Raw genomic sequence first — 21,799 nt, 5'->3', positions numbered from 1 at the left:
AGGTGATTTGAATATGTCAGATGTTGGTTGGGGTATTTCTTTTGCAGGATTATCTAGAAGATCCTCAATTCTCTACAGGGAGAACTCTTCCAGAAGTTGATAAGGGAATCAATGTGGAATGGGGCCATATTGGATTTGGTGTTTACGAATGGGGAGAGTGTTTCTGAAATTATAGTGGCTGATCATCTGGCATCTATTGATCACCACATGGTTTGGTTCTATATTATGACAGATGTGGAAAGTGTTCATTCAGTAGTGAAGGTTCTAGGCTTTTAGAAAATCTTACTTTGTTGAGGTGGAGGATTCCCTCAAGGAGTTGTTAAGTGGATGGGAACATCTGGAAGAAGCAGGAACGTAATGGGCAAAACTGAAACGAGCTATGTTAAGGGCAACAACCCCTTTTGTAAGGAAAGTAAATAAAGGTAAGAGGAAAAGAAGGCCACTTTCATTCTCAAAAGTAGCAGCTGAAAAGGTAATCCTTCATAAACTACAAGAGATTGCAGAAGGAGGAAGACACATGACAATGGAAATGCTGTAGCAGAATCTGTTACAGAATGGGTTCTCCCCATAGCATCAGGGCACCTAAAATGAGGTGCCCACTTATGGAATCACCCCATACCCTCATAATAGGCACCTATTTACCCTCCCAACCTAGGCAACCTGGTATAAAATTACACTCCATAAATTCATCTCCTCAATATGAGTCTAAACGTCAGGTACCAAAGTGGTTTCAAGCATTGTTGAAACTGATTCTTCTACAGTAAAGGAATATGTTTTCTCTGACCCTTTTAAATCCCTCTCTCTCTCTCTCTCTCTCTCTCTCTATACCTTTAACTGTCTACAGCAGGGTATTGGAAGTTAAAGTGGAAAAGATGAACTGTGTAATCTAGTTACATTTCTGAGAAACCATAAACCAGGACTTGGACATCCTAAAAACCCTATCAGCTGAGGGGATCACTAGGACAGGTTGGTGCAGTCCTGCATAACACTTGATCACAGAGACTGGCGGCACTTAACCTTCCCTTACAGATGTATTTCTAGTGCAGCTCTGAACTTTACACTTTAACTGATTCATTGACTAACTTTCTCTGCTTGTGGAACTGCTGCGAGTCTACTACTATTTAGCAGCCTTAGAGAATCAAGATGGCAATTCCCATCAAGACAATTTGCTTTCTTCTCTGGGCTCTCTTCTTGCACAAGTCAGAACAATCAGGTACAGTCTACCATATGTAGTTCGTTGCTGTAGTTAATTTGGACCTCGTGAAAGAAATACTGCTTTAACCTTGTAGTGTAGGGTGGGTGACTAGCACTTTCTGAGTACAACACTGTGTTTTTCCTCGGTTTCAATTCCATTCACTAGTTTTGCAGCCTAAAAGAAAATAATTATTTTTACCCTGGTTGTTTTATTTTTTAATGGAGTGTTTTTTTTTTTATGGCATCCTGCTCAGCACAGTAGAAGTTGGCTGTATTCAGATGTATCCCACATTTTTGATGATAGGAAACAGAATGATTATTGAAACTGCCTTGCACAGCTTTACCGAGAACCTTGGTTTGAATGGTATTTTTGTGTCCAGCTCTATTTTGAGATGTAAAATGCTAGGGGTGTGATCTCATCAGCTACATGAGTTTTCTATGTTCATATTTTATAGAGGTTGTGCTGAACTGAAAAATCTCAGCAAAAAGAAACAATAGTTGAATTTACAATCCCCATTGTAAATGTCAACTACAAGTCAAAATGGGAGGGGGGGGGGGGAAGAAGCACAATTAAGGAGATCATGAGACATGAGGTAATTCTATAACAGGGTATCTATCCTCTAAAGGAAAGTAGGCACCTAATTTCATTTATAGAATAATAGCATAACTGGATATATATGAAATAGTTTTTTACTGAGCTAGAGCATCTTAAGTATGATTTTTTAAATATTTTATGTTTTGTATGTGTTTTCTTTCATGTTAATTTGTTCACCGCCACATATTAAGGGATCGTGCAGCTAATAAATCTTATAAATAAATAAAATAAATAAATAAATCTTATGCTGGCCATAGAGCTGGTGTAAGCACCTGTGCCTAAATGCTAGAGATACGTGTATAACTTTTACTATTTGATGTCTGTGAGTCCAACCAGAAATGCAGCCCAGACTCCCTCTATGTGTACAGTACCTGTCAAATATGCACTATATAAGATATGTATTCATTTACAGAATGACACATAGGCATATTCATGGTACATATAAGTATATGCTAGTATTCTAAACATTTACATGCATAACTGGCACATAAATGTTAGTGCCTGCTTTCTAGTATTAACCCCCGAGTGACTTTGAAATTTTTGCAGTTTCCCATTTGTGATTTTCATTAAGCAACCTCTAGCTAGAAAACATTGTTGTGTACTTGGGACTGATCATTAGTGACCTCTAGTGTTCAACAAGTGATGGAGCGTGACACTTCCACGTCTTTAATGAAATACCCTCTGGCTAGATACAGGAAGTGAAGTTGTGCGCAGCATTAATGCATAAAAATATAAAGGGTCCTTATGGTGAGAAAAATCAAGGAATCCTTTTACAAAGCTGTGGTAAAAAAAGGGCCCTATGCTAGTGATGGGGGCTGGTTTTGCCACGTGCTATGGCCCTTTTTACCGCAGAGGGCAAAAAAGGCTGAAAATAGCCATGGCCATGCGGTAAGATTGATCCTACTGCGTGGTCATGCGAGGGGGAGTACTTATCGCCACCCACTGAGGTAGCGGTAAGGGTTCCCGCGCTAACCCAGCAGTAACTGGGTAGTGCGTGGCACTGCCCGATTACCGTTGGGTTAGTGATCTACTAAAAATTACAGCCGTATTTTCCCCAGCGTGGGAAATGGCGCAAGCTGGGACTGGAACTACCGCTAGCACCCAAGTTGGGCTGACAGTGTATCCAGATTAGAGTGCAGTAAGCTCGCTTTGGCCTTACTGCTGCTTTGTAAAAGTGCCCCTAAGTGTGCAAAAATGAGGCTTTGAGTTGCGTGTGCGGTGCCAGCGGCTGCTCTGTTTAAATGTGTTGCCATGCATTTTGGTTACAATAGAAAGAAAATGAAACATGGAGTTCATCATATGTTCTTTCTGCAGCAGTCATCAGGCAATAGGACTGATCATCTGATGATCTCTTCAACAAGGCCTACAAAAGACATCCTTAATGAATCAAATCACTCCTTAAATCACCCCAGTGCTTTAAAACACCTCTCACACGACCTTACCTAACACCTTTCCATCTAAATCCTCATTTACCCTCAACTTATTACCAACTGTATCTAAGACTATGTAATGACTATATCATATTAACACCTTGTAAGCCACATTGAGCCTGCAAAAAGGTGGGATAATGTGGGGTACAAATGCAATAAATAAATAAATGATGGGCACCAATGTGAATCCTGATTTTCTATAGGGCATTGAGGTTGGGAAATGGGACCTCCATGTCAGGCCATTCTCACTTTCCTAGGTGCTTTACAAAAGACTCTTCTGAGAATACTTTTAAGGGCATGAGGAATACAGTGAAATGCCTGCATGTGCAGTGGAAACAGCTATTTCAGTAAGAAATATACAGACAAATCCTTGAGTTGGTTTTTAAGGTAAGTGCTAACATTTACTCGTGTAAGTTCTGATTATGCAACCTACCCATGTAGATGCCGAAGTTTACAAAACAGGATTCCCAAGTTTAGCCAATGAAGAAGTCGAGTGAAGTAACTCTTTTTAGGGAATTTTTGAGATGGGGTTGTTAAACACCAGAAAGGTAAGCACAACTGTCCCCTTGATCACTGGTGCAAACTCCAGGTACAAACAAGCAATGTCCATCTTGTATACAAATATTCTATTGTAATACTGGAAATATACACATACTTTTCTGGCCTAGCCACAACTGGCTTCCCTTCCAAACTGTACCAGCTGCAGCTTTCTTATGTGTAAAACTTTCTAAAATCATTATTTGCAATTGTGTGGCTTTTCCATGTGCAAATACCAATATTTACATGTGTGAAAGCAATGCAAGCCTTCTAAAATCACCTCCAAGGTCATCTAGAAATTAATGCACTTTGACCTTTCTAATCAATTTTTTCTGTAGCTAAGTGCATTGATAAGTGATACAATACAAGTCCAAAAATCCAGACTGCTTAGGGATTGGGTCAGTATTCAGTGGTAAATTACAGTGGTAATTTCATACAGGTCACATCAAGTCACTGACCTAAAGCCTTCTTGAATATGCTTCCTCTTCCCATTGGAGCTGGAGTGGAAGATGGAGGCTGCCACTAACCCTGACCTGTCACCTATTTTTTTTCCTTTACAAAATTACTTAGTGATTATATATCACATATTCCATTCACTGTCATCCTGTAAAGACTACAATACACATTTCCTTTTTCTGTTCTTAAAGAAATGTTTCAAAAATTATGATAAACTGAAAATATTGAGAGAATATTCTGTCTTGAAATATTTACATTTTGATTTTACCAAACATTTGTAAGTAAATAATTGCTTTGCTACCCCTGGTTCATGATTTTTTTCTGTGGAAAAAAGAATACCAGAAAGGTGGCATCAGGAGAAACATTAAAATAACATGTCAAAGTAATTTAATAATATCCACATCTATCATGCTTCTTTTCAGTATTTCTCTCAGCTGAAAGTGCAAGCAAAGTCATCCGTCACAAGCGGGCAAATTTCCTCTTGATTGAGGAACTTTTTCATGGACACTTGGAAAAAGAATGCCTGGAGGAAAGGTGCAGCTATGAAGAAGCAAGGGAATACTTTGAAGATGACGTTAAGACGGTATTTTTAAAAAATCTAATAATAATGTTGTGGATTTTTAGCCCCCGTTAAAGGATTCTCAAGTTCAGGGCTGTGGAGAGACTGAGCCAGGCCCGGGGCAGGGGGCTGGACCCCCATAGGACCATCGTGTAGCCAGACTATAAATGTTTGGGGGGCTGGTGCCCAAATTGGGGGGGGGGGCACATTTTGCCCCAGCTGCCAGCCCCCTGCCGCGACTCACATACTTAAGCCTTCCTCCAGCGCTGTTCTCTGCCACATTGCCTACCCTTCGGCTGCTTTTCTCCTCACGTCACACGCCACAGGGCAGGCAATGTGGCAGAGAACAGCACTGGAGAAAGGCTTCTGCTGGTGGGGCTTGGAGACCCCTGCCAGCCAAACTAGAGACCCGAAGCCCTGAGTCTGCTCCTTCCCAGTCTCTAAGGGGGGCCTGGCACCGGAGTTTTCTTCTGCTCCTGTAGGAATGCAATCACCCAGGTCCCATGAGGAGCAGGAGAGAGACAGACCCCTACGCCGGGCTCCCCTTGGAGGCCCGGCCCAAGGGAATCCCTCCCCCCATTCAGTGGCTCTGCTCAAGGTAACTTATAGCATTATTCAATGTCAGGTACAACAGGTCTCTAACTCCAAGAGTTTACAGTAGGCACTTGAGGCTACAGGAGTTAAAGCATCTTGCTCAAGGTCACAAGGATTACTAGAGGGAAGAATGGGATTTGAAGCTTAGCTGGTTCTTAGCTCATTACTTTAACCATCAAGCCCCATCTTCTCTAGAAAGGATATTCCCATTGCATTGATTGTCATGGCAATTTTCTATGGACACCAGGGTTGCCCTATGGCTCCAGGTCATCAGCAGTATTCGAGTCCTGCTTTTATCCTATTGTATCTATGGGCATGTAACTACTACTACTACTACTACTTAACATTTCTAGAGCGCTACTAGGGTTACGCAGCGCTGTACAATTTAACAAAGAGAGACAGTCCCTGCTCAAAGAGCTTACAATCTAATAGACAAGTGAACGGTCGGTCCGATCGGGGCAGTCAAATTGGGGCAGTCTGGATTCACTGAACGGTAAGGGTTAGGTGCCGAACGCAGCATTGAAGAGGTGGGCTTTAAGCAAAGACTTGAAGATGGGCAGGGAGGGGGCTTGGCGTAAGGGTTCAGGAAGGTTGTTCCAAGCATAGGGTGAGGCGAGGCAGAATGAGCGGAGCCTGGAGTTGGCGGTGGTGGAGAAGGGTACTGAGAGGAGGGATTTATCCTGTGAACGGAGGTTACGGGCGGGAACGTAAGGGGAGATGATGTAACCCTCACTTGCCCTGGGAAAAACTAGATTAGAATATTTGTCGTGGTACAGGTCCTGAAAACAATAAAAGATTGTGATTTCTTTTACTGGATCAACAAAACTTAAGGAGATATTTGAATATTTTATGATGCCTAGTTTCTTTGTTTGGTCTGTTACTCATGGTTGCAACTGTGTTCACTTTGGGGTCCTTTTATGAAGCGACAGTAAGCCCAATGCGGGTTTACCGCACGCTATCCTGGGACTACTGCTGGTCTAATGGTAGTTCCAGGTTGATCATGCACCATTTCCGGGGAAAAAATTAAAATCCCGGAAATAGCACGGCGATAATCGGACATCGCTGTGTGCTGCCTGGTTACCACCAGATTACTGCGGGAGCCCTTACCGCCACCTCAATGGGTGGCGGTAAGTGCACCCCACTGCATGACCATGCAGTAAGAGTTATTTTACTGCATGGCCATTTTTTTGGGGGGGGGGGGGCTTTTTACCCACTATGGTTAAAACAGCCCCTACCACTACCACAAGACCCTTTTTCCCCGCAGCTTGGTAAAAGGACCCCTTTCAGAATTACTGTTACAGAAGTCTTACAGATGTTGAAATAAAACAAAGGCAGCTGGTGACCATGACCTACTAATTAATGGCAAGGCGGCTTTCAAAATACAACCACTATTCCTCTCCAAAATTGGTGAAAACCAATTACAAAGAGAAAATGCAAACAAGAACATTCCGATGGATTTCTTGCAGTCAGTGGCGTAGGAAGGGGGGGGCGGAGGGGCGGTCCGCCCCGGGTGCACGCCGCTGGGGGGTGTCGGCTCCGCGCTGGTGCACTGCCCTCTCTGCCCGGTTACTTCCTGTTCCGGGACAGAGAGAGCAGTGAATCAGCGCGGAGCCGACACACCCCAGCAACGTGCAGTCGGGGCGGATCGGCCCTCCTGCCCATCCCTCGCCGCAGGAATGCGCTCCGGGGGGGAGGGGTATGTGTTCCGGGGGGGGTGCGCTCCAGCGGGAGGAGGGTGCGCTGTGCTGCACCCGGGGGGGGGGTGCGCAGCGGCAACCCACCCCGGGTGTCAGCTCCCCTCGCTACGGCTCTGCTTGCAGTCTTCAAACTTAATCAGCTGGCAAGGACCACGATATTTAGACCTGGGTTCACTAAAGTGTGCTAACACATACATGCATTATTACTAAATAGGTCTCATTGCATAAAATGAGTTGAACTATGAATAAGGAAGACAGTATAAGTGTTGTTGAAAGTACTAGGTCAAAGTACTTAAGTAAAAGTAAAGGTGAATGCATACTTTGTTACTTAAGTAAAAGTAAAAACTACAATAAAAATTACATTAAAAATTTACTCAAGTAAAATAAAAAAATTAATTGCTTAATATTATACTTTTGAGTAAAAAGTACTGCAACTACAAAATGTGTGTTTATTAAATATGATATACTGCTAATGGTAGTTGTATCACAGCAGTGAACATAGTAAATTAACATTTTCCCATATAATTAAACATATAATTTTTAAAACCCAAAACAAATGATAAACAACAAGCATCTAACCATGTTCCTTTTTCTACTGGGGGGCCACTGCCCTTCCCTACTCCTCTATTTCTCCTTGTAACCCAGCATCAAACCTGCCCTCCCCCTCCCCCATAGTTGGCATGATGACATCTCCCCTCCCTTCCCAATCCGGCAATCCCCAACCCAGAAGCCCACCAGCAATACAAATAAAACTTTTTTTTAACCTTGGCTGGAGTAGACACAGACAGAGCTAAGGGAAGATGCAGCTGTATCAGAGGCTTCTGACTCTTGAGCAGCAGCAAACAAGACAGAGGAGAAGGGCCTACTGGTAGTTACCTGCCTGCTCAAAGCTTTTTTTTTTTTGGTCCAATGCGAAGCCACAGTATTGAAGAATTGAAGATCAAGATAGGTAGTCTCCACTCTCTAGCAGGGTAAGGATGAAGCCGTAGCGGTTCACACAAACAACTTCGGGCAGGTTGAGAGGTCCCAGTAGTGAACAGGCAACCTCCAGTGGCTTATTGCGCCTTCTCTCTGCCGTATCCCGCCTCCTCTGCATGGGTGGGACACGGCAGAAAGAAGGCCGCATACTCTGCTGGAGGTTTGCCTGTGTTAACGGTTGTGGCTGACAGCTACAGAAAGGAAGGCAAGTTTTAAGGACTACATGAGGGGAGGGAGAGTAATGCTATTGCTAGACACACGGAGTGAGGAAAGGAAAAATGGCAAGAGAGAAACTTCTTAACTGCTGCAGTTGCTGGAGACTGAAGGCAAATTTTAAGGACCATATTGGGGGGGAGGGGGGAAGCAGGAGGGAAGATGTTAGAGCTGTGTGAAAAGGAGGAGGGAGAGAACATTTTAGTACTTCAGCCTTTTATTTGTAATGAAGCAGCATGTAATGAAGTAAAAGTACTTAAAACTGGCTCAGATAATACTTCATTACAAGTAAAAGTGCTCATGCTTGTCTTGTACTCGGTAACAAGTAAAAGTAAGGAGTTTACTGGTGACAACCATTGCTATCAGCACGGCCTTGGAGTATACAGCCCAAGCTGCAGTTAAAGAACCCCTAAGGTGGTGTCGGCGTGTGGGTTTGCCGTGTCCTACAGCCCCCTTTTACCACAGCGGGTAAAGACCTTTAAAAAGAAAGGAAAGGAAATGGCTGTGAGGTTAATTAACCACATGCTGCACAGCCATTTCCCAAGGGAGTCCTTACCGCCACCTATTTAGGAGGTGGTAAGGGCTCCCACTCTAACCCGACGGTAACCGGGTAACACCGCGGTAAGCCCCAGGGCTAAAAATGTTTAAACATTTTTGAAGTGCTGGAAATATCACGGTGGGGGCAGGCACTACCGCCAGGCTCCTGTGGTAGCCCGGCAGCAGTGCCGGCTTGCCGCACTTTAGTGAAAAGAGTCCCTAACTGACTTGTCCAAAATCACAAGGAGCTGCAGTGGGATTTGAACTGGGCACCCATTGCTATCAAGCCCCATGTTCTAACCACTAAGCTACTCCTCCACTCCGGAAGTATAATAGCTGAAATGCACAGTCAAAATATATTTCAAAAACATTACTAACATTTAGGGGTCTTTTTTAGTATACACTAACAGATCTAAGTATCTTTGTAAGTCTGTGCTTTGAAAATACGCTTCAATGCGTGCTGAATGCTGTTCATGCTATTTTATACCTATGAGCCATGTGGCACAAAGGTCATGCCTGATGCACCACATCTGCAAGGCTGCTCAGGTATATTATGCAGCAAGGTGGAAAGTAGAGTTAAAGAAGGGAAGAATGTGTATTAATTAATAGCGTATTCAGTTCATTAGTGCACCTCTAAAAAACGTATTGCATGCTAAATCGATTTAACATATGTTAAGTATTTATGCTGCATAAGCATGCCGTCTGGAATGGTGGGTTTTCCATACCAAGACTAATATACAAAAAATCAAAATACAAAAGAGCAACACCACTACTCAAAAAGCTACACTGGCTCCCAATAAAGACAAGACTGTTTTTCAAAACCAGCACTCTTATATTCAAAATATTGTTCGGTATGTCGCCGAATTATATGATAGACCTGATTGAACTATCCTCAAGAAATGCAAACCCAGGTACCAGAAGCTATTTACTACTTCACCTACCAAACTGCAGAAACATAATATCCAAATCCATCTACATGGCCGGTTTCAGCTATTCGGGTTCTAAATGGTGTTACTCAATATCCAAGATCACAAGAAGCATTACAAACTATCTTCAGTTCAGGAAAGAATTAAAGACCCACCTCTATGGTTAACTACACGCGATACCAATGCTCTACAATACTTTGAAATTATACCGCACCAATGTATCATCTAATTGTAAACACACCCATCACGGTAATTATAATTAATTATAAACTATAAGCCACTTTGAACCGAAACTTGCTTTTGAGTAACAGTAAGATACAAAAATGAATAAATAAATAAATACCAGGGCAAAAAGAAAGGATGATTAACAAAAGCTAAATATCCAAATTAATATTTTTTTTATTATGTTTGCATTTAAAATACTTTTATCAGAAAACATAAAATTATTTAAATCAGTTAAAACTAAAGCTTGCATAAGTATATTTGATTTACGTGCATAATGTTATACTTTGCATATTTTCAGATATTGTGTATGGCAAAAAAAATATATTATAAACAAATATATATCAAGACATTGAAACAAATCTATATGTTAATTTTTTTAGGTTAATTTCTGGAAAAATTATTTTGGTAAGTACAATTAGTAAGACTTTCTTTTCTTAAATAAGTATTGATTTCCTAACATCAATGCAATGTAATACTTAATAAGAATATCCTCCTTCACAAAAGTTTAAATAATCTGATTGAAAGCCTGTATTTGAACAAGAAGTCCATTTAACAGCCCTGCTTATATCTTTCTCATGTTAGACCATACAGAAAGATGAATTAAGGCTGGTAATCACTAAGCAGTGGTAAAGTATAGCATTTTACTGCAGTTCGTTCAATTTACAATGGAAGTCACTAACCTGTGATACCGTTTTATTACAAGTTAGTAACTTGCATAGTATTTGTTTCTGTTGCTGCAGCTGGAAATCACAAAGATAATTAGCCCTAAGCTAGGCGCATTGTCTTTTAAAGGGACAGCACCTAAAATAGAACCCATTACCCCCTCCCCCAAGAGTCCACACTCTAGCTGTCCTGTACTGTCTCTGTTGGTGAGCTCTCAAGTTCCCTAAGGCCCCGCAAGGCCCCAGAGGACAGCCGAGCACCCCGAATCTTCACCCGCGGCGACCGCCGTTCACCGAGGGTTGAGCCCTCAGCTGCAGGCGGCCAGCAGGACTGCCGGAACCGCGGGGTGAGGGCTGACCTGGATGGTAATCAGACGCAGTCCTTAGGGGAGGACTAGCAGAGGCGGCTAGCTCTCCGAGAGGGAACAGTCACTGGAGGATAGCTGGCAAGGGCGGCCAGCCCGTAGCACCGACTATGGGAGAGAGCTAGCCGGACGGCTAGCAAAAGTCGCAGTCTCTGAAAAGAGGGCTAGCAGGACGGCTAGCTGAAGGCACAACACTGAAGGAAAGGCTAGCAGGGCAGCTAGCTGAAACGGAACACAGTCTCTGGCGGTGGCTAGCAGGACGGCTAGCAGAAGTCACTGTCTCCGCAGGAGGGCTAGCAGGACGGCTAGCAGGGGATACAACACTGTCTCTGGAGGTGGCTAGCAGGACGGCTAGCAGAAGTCACGGTCTCCGCAGGAGGGCTAGCAGGATGGCTAGCAGGAGATACAACACTGTCTCTGGAGGTGGCTAGCAGGACGGCTAGCAGAAGTCACGGTCTCCGCAGGAGGGCTAGCAGGACGGCTAGCAGACAATACACCACTGAAGGAAGGCTAGCAGGACGGCTAGCAGACGATACACACTGAAGGAAGGCTAGCAGGATGGCTAGCTGAAGATACACGCTGAAGGAAGGCTAGCAGGACGGCTAGCTGAAGATACACGCTGAAGGAAGGCTAGCAGGACGGCTAGCTGAAGATACACGCTGAAGGAAGGCTAGCAGGACGGCTAGCTGAAGATGCACACTGAAGGAACACAGTCTCTGGAAGTGGCAACACTCCGGGATCCACGGTGTCGGCTTCTGAGGAACGAAACGGAAGCATTGGTCCCCTTCCGTTTCGTCGTTTAAATCCCCCGCCCGCCGGCCCCTGGGATCAGCTGGAACCAATCCCTCCGGCCTAGCCAGGCAAGGGAGGCCGGGATTGGCCAGCTGGCCCGGCGGGCGGGGTCTCTTTGTTCGAGCGCCAATCCGGCGCGAGGAGGCGGGGCTGGCTCTCTGGTCTGCTCCATCGAGGGAGACGCCGGCGCCGCCATCTTGGCCGGCGCCTCCCCTCCTCCGAGACTGGCGCTTGCTCCAGCGGATCGCCGGTCTCGGAGCGACCCGCGGCAGCGCCGGCCCCGTCGGCGGCTGGTCTTCGCCGCTCTGGATCCCGCGGCCTCCATCGGTCTTCGCCCCCCGCTGGGGGCTTCCCGGTAAGGGCCCGGAATGGGACACTAGCATAGATGACATATTCTACCCCTTTCCTGATAGGGGCTATTGGCAAAGCTCTCATTCCCCCCGCCCCCTCTTTGGCTCCTAGTCACTCCTGCCCATCAACTCCTGTCTTCCAAAGGGCACCTCTGGACCTCTAGTGGTAGTTTCATTGAACTATTACTAGGGTTCAAACTGCCAAATAAAGGACTCATGCCTGTAGCTGAGCGCCCAAATATCATTTCTTTGATCCTCAAAAGATTTAAAATAATCATATGATAGGAGGCAATGTCCTTCTGTGAATTAGGAATTGGTTATTGGACAGAAAACAGAGTGTTAGGCTAAATGGCTATTTTTCTCAATGGAGGAGGGTGAATATTGGAGTGCCGCAGGGATCTGTCCTGGGACTGGTGCTATTTAGCATATTTATAAATGATCTGGAAAATGGAATGATGAGTGAGGTGGTTAAATTTGCAGATGACACAAAACTATTCAAAGCTGTCAAAACAAATGCGGATTGTGAAAAATGGCAGATTAAATTTAATGTGAACAAATGTAAAGTAAAACAAAAGAAAAGAAGCAGATCTAAACACAGTTTTTGGGGCCCCTTTTACTAAGCTGCAGCAAAAGGGCGCCTGCGGTGTCATCGGCATATGTTCTTGACACGCACTGAGGCCCCCTTTTACCGCAGCAGGTAAAAGGTAGGTCTTTCTTTTTTTTTTTTTTACTCACATTTTGAATGTTGAAGGTTTTACATTTACCCTTGATCTTTAATGCCTGAATCGAATTGTATATTTACTTCTTATGACTTATTTTATTTTCTGTACTTTAATTGTAATAATACTCTGTATCTCTCATTCTGGAATGGCGATTGCCATTATGGCATAATGTAAGCCACATTGAGCCTGCAAATAGGTGGGAAAATGTGGGATACAAATGCTGCAAATAAATAAATAAATAAATAAGCACTTGCTGCATGGCCATTTTGGAGGGGAGCCCCTACCACCACCCATTTAGGTGGCGGTAAGGGCTTCAGCGCTAACCTGCAATTACAAAAATAAATATTTTTTGTAGCGCCAGATATGACAGCACACTGAGGATGGGAAGTACTGCCGGGCTGCTGCTGTAGCCTGGCTCATTTCTTTTTTAGTGAGCGGTACCACTGCTTTGTAAAAGGGGCTCTTAATGAGTTGAATTGATGCTTCCAGGACTCACAATCTGATGTCCGACATGGGCATGTTTTAAACTTTGGCGCTGACATCTCGATTGTCTATGAGCGAGCTTTTCAGAAAAAAGGTCTTTCTAAAGACCAACCTTATTGATCACCAGACAATGTGCTTTTAAATGGTTGCATTAACTGTTTTTTCGTCGACTGAGACCTATCTTATTGATCACCACACCAAGCGCTTCTAAACGCTTATATTATCCTCTCTCCGTCAACTGAGACTCCTGATGCAGGCCTAACGGCCGAAACACAACGTTTGTGTCAAGTCTTTTTTCATCAATAAACAACTGTTTTTAAGAATTTATTTGTCCAGTCTTTGGTTTTCCGTGGTCAAACATCCCACTTTTCTTTTATACGTTGATCAGCATTGCTGGAGCTTTTAGGCTTGCACCAACTGGTTCTTTTTGCCTCTGATGCAGCCTGTACTCTTGGCGAAATATGGCCTTGTCAGGCATCTGATTGTGAGTCCCAGGAATCTCAATACAACTCATTAAAGATTGTGTGTTCTTGAATAAGGTCTGCTTCATTTCTTTTGTTCCATAGTGGATATTGTAGACCGATTGCCTTCTTCTTTCTTTACAAATGCAAAGTGATGCACATTGGGAAGAATAATCCAAATTATAGTTACCTGATACTAGGGTCCGCCTTATGAGTCAGCACTCAAAATAAAAATCTAGGTGTCATTGTACACAATACACTGAAATCTTCTGCCTAGTGTGCAGCAGCAGCCAAAAAAGCAAACAGGATGCTAGGAATTATTAGGAAAGGGATACAAAATAAGACCAAGAATATTATAATGCCTCTGCATCGCTCCATGGTGCGACCTCATCTTGAGTATTGCATTCAATTCTGGTCACCGTATCTCAAAAAAGATATAGCGGAATTAGAAAAGGTTCAAAGAACAGCGACCAAAATGATAAAGGGAATGGAATTCCTCCCATATGAGGAAAGGCTAAAGAGGCTTGGGCTCTTCAGCTTGGAAAAGAGACGGCTGAGGGAGGATATGATTGAGGTCTATAAAATCCTGAATGGTGTAGAATAGTGCTTCCCAAGTCGAGTCCTGGAGTACCCTTTGCCAGTCTGGTTTTCAGGATATCCACAATGAATATGCATGAAAGAGATTTGCATATAATGGAGGCAATGCAAGCAGATCAAGTTCATGCATATTCATTGTGGATATCTTGAAAACCTGACTGTCAAGGGGTACTCCAGTACTGGACTTTGGAAACACTGGTGTAGAATGAGTAAATGTGAATCAATTTTTCACTCTTTCAAAAAGTACAAAGACCAGGGGACACTCAATGAAATTACATGGAAATACTTTTAAAACAAATAGGAGGAAATATTTTTTCACTTAAAGAATAGTTAAGCTCTGGAACTCACTGCCGGAGAATATGGTAACAGCAGTTAGTGTATGTAGCTTGTCCCAAGACTGGTAGCATGGAATGTTGCTACTAATTGGGTTTCTGCCAGGTATTTTTGACCTCGATTGGCCACTGTTGGAAGCAGGATACTGGACTAGATGGACCATTGATCAGACCCCGTATGGCTATTCTTATGTTCTTATTACGCATTTGTAAAGTGATCCCCATCTAACATATCCACCATTCTACATCCATAAAACCTAATGAATCATGAAATAAAAGTATATATTTTAATACTGAAATTGCCTTGTATATTGATAACCTTTTTCTATCTTTTTAGTTGCCTTCTCTAAATACAGAAACAGAAAAAAAGCAACACTGGGCCTTCAGGATTGAGATAATCAGTCCTTTTTATTATGAGATTGACCCAACACGGGCCGTGTTTCGGCATACAAACACCTGCCTCAGGGGTCAGAAACTCCTGCTTATGACTTTCCTAGAGATATATGTATGACCAAAATAGTCAGGATACAGTGCCTCTAGGGTATGTAGTGTCTGTTCGCTCAGAAAAACGCTGTCGGTACAAAAAACCGTGTCGGGTCAATCTCATAATAAAAAGGATTGATTATCTCAATCCTGAAGGCCCAGTGTTGCTTTTTTTCTGTTTCTGTATTATTTTGTATGCTGTTTTAACCTCTCTTTTGTAACTCTGCTCTAAATACATGCATTATTCAGTTAGTATTATGATATTGTTTGTTCTAAAGGACTAACATAGCTGCAGACATTTTAAAGGCAATAATGCGCCTCCCTGTGGGAAATGCAGTCAAGCTCATTTTCAGAACTTCAAAGTTTCCTTTTGAAAAGCCCACTGACATGCATAATGCAGGAATAAAGTATGTACTGGAAATTATATGAAGAGATTTGATTTTGAAATATTTTTGTTTAATTTTCCTCTACAATCTGTCCCCGCTCACTTTGTGTGCATGAAAAAACTGTGTGCACTGTGAACAGCATGCAGACTTTACACACATAGGAGACAATAATGAAAATGCGATTTTACATGGCCCCATTATAAAGAGTCAAACCACTATCCAGCTTATAATTGAAAAAGAAAAACGTCTATATTGCGACCCAAATCGGGAGATAGACGTTTATCTCACAAAAACGAATAAAGCGGTATAATCCAAAGCCAAATTTGGACGTTTTCAACTGCACTCCGTCGCGGATGCGGACAAAGTTGATGGGGGCGTGTCGAAGGCGTGGTGAAGGCGGAACTGGGGCGTGGTTATCGGGCGATCAGAGATGGGCGCATTTCGCCGATAATGGAAGAAAAATATGCGTTTTTAGCGAGAATTTAGGGCACTTTTCCTGGACCCTGTTTTTCCACGAATAAGGCCCCAAAAAGTGCCCTAAATGACCAGATGACCACTGGAGGGAATCGGGGATGACCTCCCCTGACTCCCCCAGTGGTCACAAACCCCCTCCCACCACAAAATATGCTGTTTCACAACTTTTTATTTTCACCCTCAAATGTCATACCCACCTCCCTGGCAGCAGTATGCGGGTCACTGGAGCAGTTATTAGGGGGTGCAGGGGACTTCAGGCAGGTGGACCCAGGCCCATCCCCCCCCCCCCACATGTTACACTTGTGCTGGTAAATGGGAGCCCTCCAAACCGCCCCCCAAACCCACTGTGCCCACATGTAGGTGCCCCCCTTCACCCCTTAGGGCTATAGTAATGGTGTAGACTTGTGGGCGGTGGGTTTTGAGGGACATTTGGGGGGCTCAACACCCAAGGGAAGGGTGCTATGCACCTGGGAGCTCTTTTACCTTTTTTTTTGTTTTTGTAAAAGTGCCCCCTAGGGTGCCCGGTTGGTGTCCTGGCATGTGAGGGGGACCAGTGCACTACGACTCCTGGCCCCTCCCACGAACAAATGCCTTGGATTTATTCGTTTTTGAGCTGGGCGCGTTCATTTTCCATTATCACTGAAAAACAAAAACGCCCAGCTCACAAATTGTCGAATAAAACATGGACGTCTATTTTTTTCGAAAATACGGTTCGGTCCGCCCCTTCACGGACCCGTTCTCGGAGATAAACGCCCATGGAGATAGACGTTTTTGTTCAATTATGCCCCTCCACATATCCAAATAACTGAACATCAAAATACAATAGAACATTTTAAAAAGTGAAACAAATCCTGTGGTAACACTAAGGTGTATAATACAATCAGAAGCAAAATTTAAAGTTAAAGAAGGGAGAGTGTCTCAGAGAAAATTATTAGTCTCACATTACAATGCCATGCAGGGTAATAATTGGAAACTGGCACTTTGGCAGCCAAAGCAGCATCTGTGGCTCAAATCTCAATAACAGACTAAATTCTCTCAAATTAATTAATCTAAAATTTATTGTGCCAAAGTGTTTCATGCAAATTAAAAATCACCACAGCTAAATATCAATGTATAAGGAATATTTATCATTCAAACGGTTTGTTTCAAAAGCAGTAAATATACAAAAGCATTTTCTAAACTTTGTGAAATGCAATCCATCCAGTTCCAAAAAGCCCGACTTCCTGCCAAATTTTCTATAGTCCTTCAGGGAAGAGATTCGCACCTCATCATCTGCTTATGCATATGTAAAAAAGGACTACGAAATTTGGCCATGTCGGCGGAGGTTTGACTCGGTTGAAAAATCGCTACCAAAGCTAAGTACTACTAACACACATCTCAAAAGTTAAAGCTATACGCTATTTAAAGTATGATTTGTAAAAAACACGGAACTTTTTATTTATTTATTTATTCATATATTTCAAAATACATTCAAGCATAATATCTTGAGTACAGATAAAGACGATTTAGTATCTTGGTAAATTTCTAGAAAATACATCAAAGAAAAAAAAAGGGAAAATTATAGTAACAAGAAGATCATTACTCGTCTATAGTCCACAATATTGGGGAGAATTATCACAATTTTCAGGAAAATATTTCAACTTTTTGAAGACAACTTCAAAGTCTAACAAATGGAGGCTGATATAAGCGTACCAAGCAATATACAATATTTATGGAGTTGAAGTTATTAATGTTCCTGATAGTGGAGGGTGTAAGTCTCTCAGCTTTGCCTCCAAAAAAGAGTTTAAATGATTAGCCTCAAAAAATACATACTTAATTAAATTAAGTTTTATCACGCACTTGCAGGAGAAGTTCAGCCAAAACAATGCTCCAAGTTGTATTGCCTTTGGTCTCAGTTTCAGAAATTCCTGTCTTTTCTTTCGGTATTTCTTGAGACGTCCGGATACATTCTAATTTTACAGTCTAGGAAATCAGGTCTCTTATTCAGAAAAAATTGTTTGAGTATCCAGTCTCTATCCGGTTGAAGTATGAAAATCACTTTAAGCGTTGCAGTTGTTAAACCCTCATTGTCTCCTTCAATAATTTGAGTCAAGTTTAAATCCAATGATTGAGCTTTAACTTCCTCACTTTGTAAAGAATCTTTCTTACGAAACGGTTCTATATAGAAAATCTTTGAGATAGGTGGATGTGTTTTTTCTGGGATTTTTAAAGCTTCTGTTAAATACTGCTTGAAGGTTATCAATGGGGAAATAGCAACTTGCTTAGGAAAATTTATCAGTCTGAGGGCATTTGAACGTTGATAGTTCTCTAGTACTTCAATCCTATTTTGAAGATACATATTCTCTTTAATTAAATTTACTTGTATTTGTTGAGAGTTTTTAATTGCAGAAGAATTAGTTTCAACTTCCTTGCCCAAAGACTTTAACGTCATGTCCATTTCAGTGATCCTTTCATTATCTAACGTGAATTTCTTATTTAACTGAGTAAATTGTTGTGTAAATGAGGCTTCTAAGCCTACAAGTGCTTCCCAAATATTATCCAACGTTATTTGTTGAGGCTTTTCAGGTAAAAACAACTTACTTGAGAAATCAGTTGTGAAAATTGGAGTTAAAGCTGATTGACCTCCTACTGCTCCGAGTTCTTCCACAAGAACAGCGTCTCCTCGCTTCACTTCTGCGATCTCCACAGAAGGATTCCCCAGCTTCAGGCATCGACTCAGGGCCCGTGCCAGAAAACCCCGTCGTGACTTGCGCACCAAGGGGTCTCTGGTCCGAAATCGACGTCGTAGCCGGCATAGGAGGAGGAAGCCTCATTTCGGGGCTGAAAGATATCTCATGTTCAAGCTGGGGGAACGGCAGGCCTCTTCCTAATCCCTCCAGCAGCGAACCAGTCCCTGTCGATGTGCCTGGTACGAGGAAGTGATCCATCGTTCCAGCTCTAGGTAAAGAGGGAGTAACGGGACTTGCTCGTATTATTAGGATTTCACAAGTAGTCAAGGCAAAAATATTCCAGGAGTAGAGCGGGTAACAGCGGAGCTATCTTCCTTACGTCTTACTCGGCCGCCATCTTAAAAACACGGAACTTTAAAAATATATATATTAATAAAAGTCAGGTAGATCAATGAAGATGTGCACAGCGGCATAATTATATGGGACGCTGTTCCCAATTGCTCTGATGATCCCCGCTAAAAATATTTATTTAATTTGAAGAAATAAAGATTATGTGAATCTAGACTGTGCATATTGAAAGGTTTGTGAGTGTTTGGGACAATATTGATTGTGCTTAAAGTTAGGCATGTGTAAATGTGGACTTCTACTAGTATTCTATGATGACACCCAATCAAAATACTGCATTCGTCTTATTTTCTCACTTGGAAAATTTGTTAGGCTATCTCAGTATTATATAAACACTTCCTGGTTACCCACACATGCTCGTACTTTATTCAAGCTAGGTTGTTTTCTTTATAAAATATTAGATGGTCAAGCACTGGCTTATTTATATCAACATGTGTTTTTTTGCAAAATCAGTCAGAAACTGCAGGTTACGTGGTTCCTCCCTCTCCAAAGGGCAAAAAGTGGTTTAAGCTGCTGAAACACTCTTGGACGTTTCAATGTGCTAAAATTTGGAGAGACACATTGGGTTTATTTTATATTGCTCATTCCTATTTAGATTTTAAAAAAAAAAAGCTTAAAGCCTGGATATTCAGAAAATTTGTGCTATGTAATGTTGATTAAATTGATCTCTGCATATTGATTTTATTCTGTCCATTATGTATAACAGTGGTGGAGGTCTACTCCAACTTCTTTTCTCTTGTAAGTCGCTTAGAACTGTGAGGCCACAGTGGCATATAAGACTATATGTTATATTAACTGCCATTAAAGAATTGGCACTTAGCAGTCATCATCTCGGCACCTAAATTTTAGCAACCTTTAGAGAATTTACTCCTATGTGACTATTCCTGTGACTTCCATTTAGATGGCAGACAGTGCTCCTCAGATCCTTGCATGAACAACGGAACGTGTGAGGACACCATTCGCAGCTACACATGCAGCTGTCCCGAATTTTATAATGGAAACAACTGCCAGTTTGGTAAGAAGTCTTTGAAGGTTGTGGCATTTTTGATTGCATTGGTATAGCATGAAAATTAGATAATGTTTTGGGACCATACAAGTCCTTTTTGTGAAAATAAGGATAAAGGAAGGAAGCAAATATACCTCAATATGGTGAGACAAAAAGAAGTCTGGCAAATATTAAGTATTAATACAGGAATATCAGTTTTCCATTTGTTGAATTAATGTAAAGATAAGTTCTTTTGCTTTGTTCAGTAATGATATTTCTATTTCCTAGCCCCTACAATTATAAAATTATATACATTTTGAAATGATGATAAAATCGTATTACCAGTTCCCAGCTCTGGAAAATGGCACTAACTGCCTCATACAAATACCACTGTTTGACAAACTTAGAACTTTACAACCCTGACTCCTCACTCTCTTCACTGATCTATTAAATACAAATCGCAAGAAGAGTTTAAGACAAAGGAAACATATAAATCTACAACAGGGATTCTCAACTCACTCCTCAGGATACACCCAGCCAGTCAGCTTTTCAGGAAATCCACAATAAATATTTATGAAACAGATTTGCATGTCCAGGCTCCATTATATGCAACAATCTCTTTTGCATATTGAAGGTGGTTATCCTGAAAACCTGATTAGGATGTATCTTGAGGACTGGGTTGAGAACCACTGATCTACGCAAATGGCACTGCTTCTACGGTTGTCAGCTGTCCAGATCCTTGGTGGACTGCACAGAAGACTGTCATCCAAAAGCTTTTATGGAACCATGGTAAAATATGCAGTTACCACAACTTAAAGCAGGACTTCACTGCATGGGAGCTACCAGTTAAATGCAGCAGCCACCAGGGATGTTCCTAGCATTTGCTGTTATAGGTGGCACATTAAATTTGCAGATAGCACACAGTACTGTGCTTGGAGGTAGGATGGAAGCACTTACCCCCAGATTCTATATAGTGCGACTGGAGTTGCGCATGCAAATCAGGTTGTATTCTGATTTGCATGTGCAACTTAATTATCTTAAGCCCATCAGCGACAGTAATTGCCACTTCACAGGCAATTATTGACATTAATTTGCATTAATTAGAATTTATGTTCAGAACTTGTTAAGCATATTCTGTAACATTTTGTGCATAAATTCTAAGACGCAGAATGAAAAATGGCCATTGCCATGGGTGTAGAATGGAAAGGTCATAGGCTTTTCTAAAATCTATGCGCACTGATATAGAATACACCTACTCTGCACCTAACTTAGTCTCGGCATTTATACCAAGTTTTACTTGGCGAAAAATACCTGCAACTGAATTTCATCGTATGGACAGGTGCTAGGCATATTTTATAAACTGCACCTAACTTTAGGCATAGTTTATAAAATATGCCTAGGTGCATTTTTTTTCAGTGCTGATTTTTATGCTGCCATATATAGAATCTAGTCTTTAGTGTCCACTATTTAAGAGGCGGCAAGTGGTAAGAACATAAAGGGAAACAGAATGGGGCTTGATATACTGCCTGTGGTTTTTTGTAACTACATTCAAAGTGGTTTACATAGTATATACAGGTATTATTTATACCTGGGTAATGGAGGATTAAGTGACTTGCCCAGAGTCACAAGTCCACTGCACTAACCACTAGGCTAGTCCTCCACTCCAGAATAGTCATACTGGGTCAGACCAAT

At 42.1% G+C, this 21,799-nt stretch overlaps 1 protein-coding gene across 1 annotated transcript in view; it reads left to right on the top strand.

Moving 5' to 3' along the window:
• The first annotated feature begins 960 nt into the window (after window positions 1–960).
• PROZ (protein Z, vitamin K dependent plasma glycoprotein) overlaps window positions 961–21,799 on the top strand; it is a 45,438-nt gene continuing 24,599 nt past the window's right edge. The window contains exons 1-4 of the mRNA XM_030201521.1: window positions 961–1,213; window positions 4,635–4,795; window positions 10,322–10,346; window positions 20,024–20,137. Of these exons, the coding sequence (XP_030057381.1) occupies window positions 1,144–1,213; window positions 4,635–4,795; window positions 10,322–10,346; window positions 20,024–20,137 (370 nt within the window). The 5' untranslated portion in view covers window positions 961–1,143. The remainder of the gene's footprint in view (window positions 1,214–4,634; window positions 4,796–10,321; window positions 10,347–20,023; window positions 20,138–21,799) is intronic.

The sequence above is a fragment of the Microcaecilia unicolor genome, chromosome 4 (assembly GCF_901765095.1).
Source record: "Microcaecilia unicolor chromosome 4, aMicUni1.1, whole genome shotgun sequence".
Classification (NCBI taxonomy): Eukaryota; Metazoa; Chordata; class Amphibia; order Gymnophiona; family Siphonopidae; genus Microcaecilia; species Microcaecilia unicolor.
The sequence above is the reverse complement of the archived record's forward strand: the minus strand, read 5'-3'. Positions and strand labels throughout refer to the sequence as shown.